Source organism: Letharia lupina (genome assembly GCF_014066315.1).
Source record: "Letharia lupina isolate WasteWater1 chromosome Unknown contig_16, whole genome shotgun sequence".
Lineage (NCBI taxonomy): Eukaryota > Fungi > Ascomycota > Lecanoromycetes > Lecanorales > Parmeliaceae > Letharia > Letharia lupina.
The window spans coordinates 1,656,338-1,657,956 of NW_023502985.1; the positions used below are offsets into that span (position 1 = coordinate 1,656,338).

The 1,619-nt window shown below is 50.0% G+C and overlaps 1 protein-coding gene across 1 annotated transcript; it reads right to left on the reverse strand.

Annotated features, from left to right (window-relative positions):
- Positions 1 to 250: 250 nt before the first annotated feature.
- HO133_003190 (uncharacterized protein) lies at positions 251 to 1,329 on the reverse strand (the record flags this gene model as incomplete). Its single annotated transcript, XM_037294113.1, has 2 exons — positions 251 to 586; positions 703 to 1,329. The coding sequence occupies 2 exons, from the start codon at positions 1,327 to 1,329 to the stop codon at positions 251 to 253; spliced, it is 963 nt and encodes a 320-aa protein (XP_037150191.1).
- Between the last annotated feature and the right edge of the window lie 290 nt (positions 1,330 to 1,619).

Consider the following 1,619-nt stretch of genomic DNA (forward strand, 5'->3'; position numbering starts at 1 on the left):
CCAACGTCGAAGATAGCCAAAACGTTTTTCAAGAACACAGATCCTAGGATCGATACTCTCTCGCCGGCATCAGCGATAGCAGACACCCAAACCCCGTTTCGTAATCCTAGATCTTGTAACATGTCTTTCCCGTTGATAAAGAATGTCTGTCCTCCAATCTCGATCCCAAGTTCTGGCGCCTTAGCTGAGCAATATATCGTACACAAGCCTAGTCCCGCGTTGTACAGAGGCGGGGGATCGAATAGCGCATTCACTGCGTTCGTGACTCCAGTGGGGAGGTTTTCGGTTCGTTGCTTCGTTCATATGTGAGACCGTTGATGGTGATAGTGTATAAAGTATACGCGAGATCCGGCTCTGCATGCTGGAATTCTGCTGCTGGCACGATGGCGATGTTTATGGACAGCAATTGAAATGGCGAACTAGCGAAGAGGGAACGGAAAGGCACAGGTGGAAGCCCGCCGATTGCGAGAAGCCCACCTCCTGCAGTTCCGTTTGTACTTGCGGACTTTTGAGTGGTTAAGCTGAAGAGCGGCATGATGTAGCCACTGGTGTACATCTTTGTGAAGAAAGTGTTGTACTGAAGTTGCTTGATGTTGATGGCCGGGTTGGTCCCCGCGTAGACTGATGTCGACGATTTGGAACAAAATTTCAATCAGCCCGCTCGAAACCCCGTTACCGGGGTTTCTCGCGTAGTTTAGTCACCTCCAGGTCCTGGACCGTTAATCCATCAATGGTCGCTAGTTCGTTGCCAACGATCTCCGTGACGATGCTGCCATCCCCGTAGACCGCCTGAAAATGCTCATTTGGAGTGTGTTTAAATGTGGACGAGACGGTGTAGGTGGGTCCAAACATGCATTTTTTATCGTGAGCTCCAGTCGAGTCGTCGGCGCATTCGAAGCCTTGGCCAACCAGCCGTTTCTCGGAGCTTTCGGTGTCGACTTGTGTTTGGAATAATTGCGTGCCAAACTCAAGATCTGTGACGAAGCCTTGATCTCCGGCAACGGGTGTCACTGGCTTGAGGCCGTGTACCCTGTTGACATGGTTTCCTTTGCGGAGTAAATGCAGGTACACTGCGCTTTTGGAGGAATCGGCTTTCCCGGTAAATGGGAGAATGTGTGCTGCAGGTGCGTTTGGGTTGGGCAATTCGAATGATGGACGAGATTGGCGTCTGATTGTGAACTTTTGGGAGTCGATCGCCTCTCCACTGTAACATATACACCGAGTACCATGTAGAGCGTTGTGAGAGCCCTGTTGCGCGATAAATTCTGCCGGGAGTGTAATCCAACTGAAACAAAAGGCGCTGGGCAGTATTTCGATTGTACTGCTCATAGTCGGAGGAGAGAAAAAGATGTCGAGCCTTTGTAGTCTATCCATAAAGTTGGGCTAAGTCCTCGAGAAGTAGAAGTGGGAGGTCTATCCCCACCCAACTATCATGTCTGGCTTTCCCAAGGTCAGAGCGTTTGTGGCCTTAGTAGGATAAAGACGTGTGAGCTCAGATCAGAGACTGTGTCGATATGGCTTGAACCTACATGGGAATATCTGGATCCAGCCAGACCCAAGAATTAGATGTTGATTCCGCTCATACAATAGGGCGAGACATAGCACCAACCTTGAGTCAT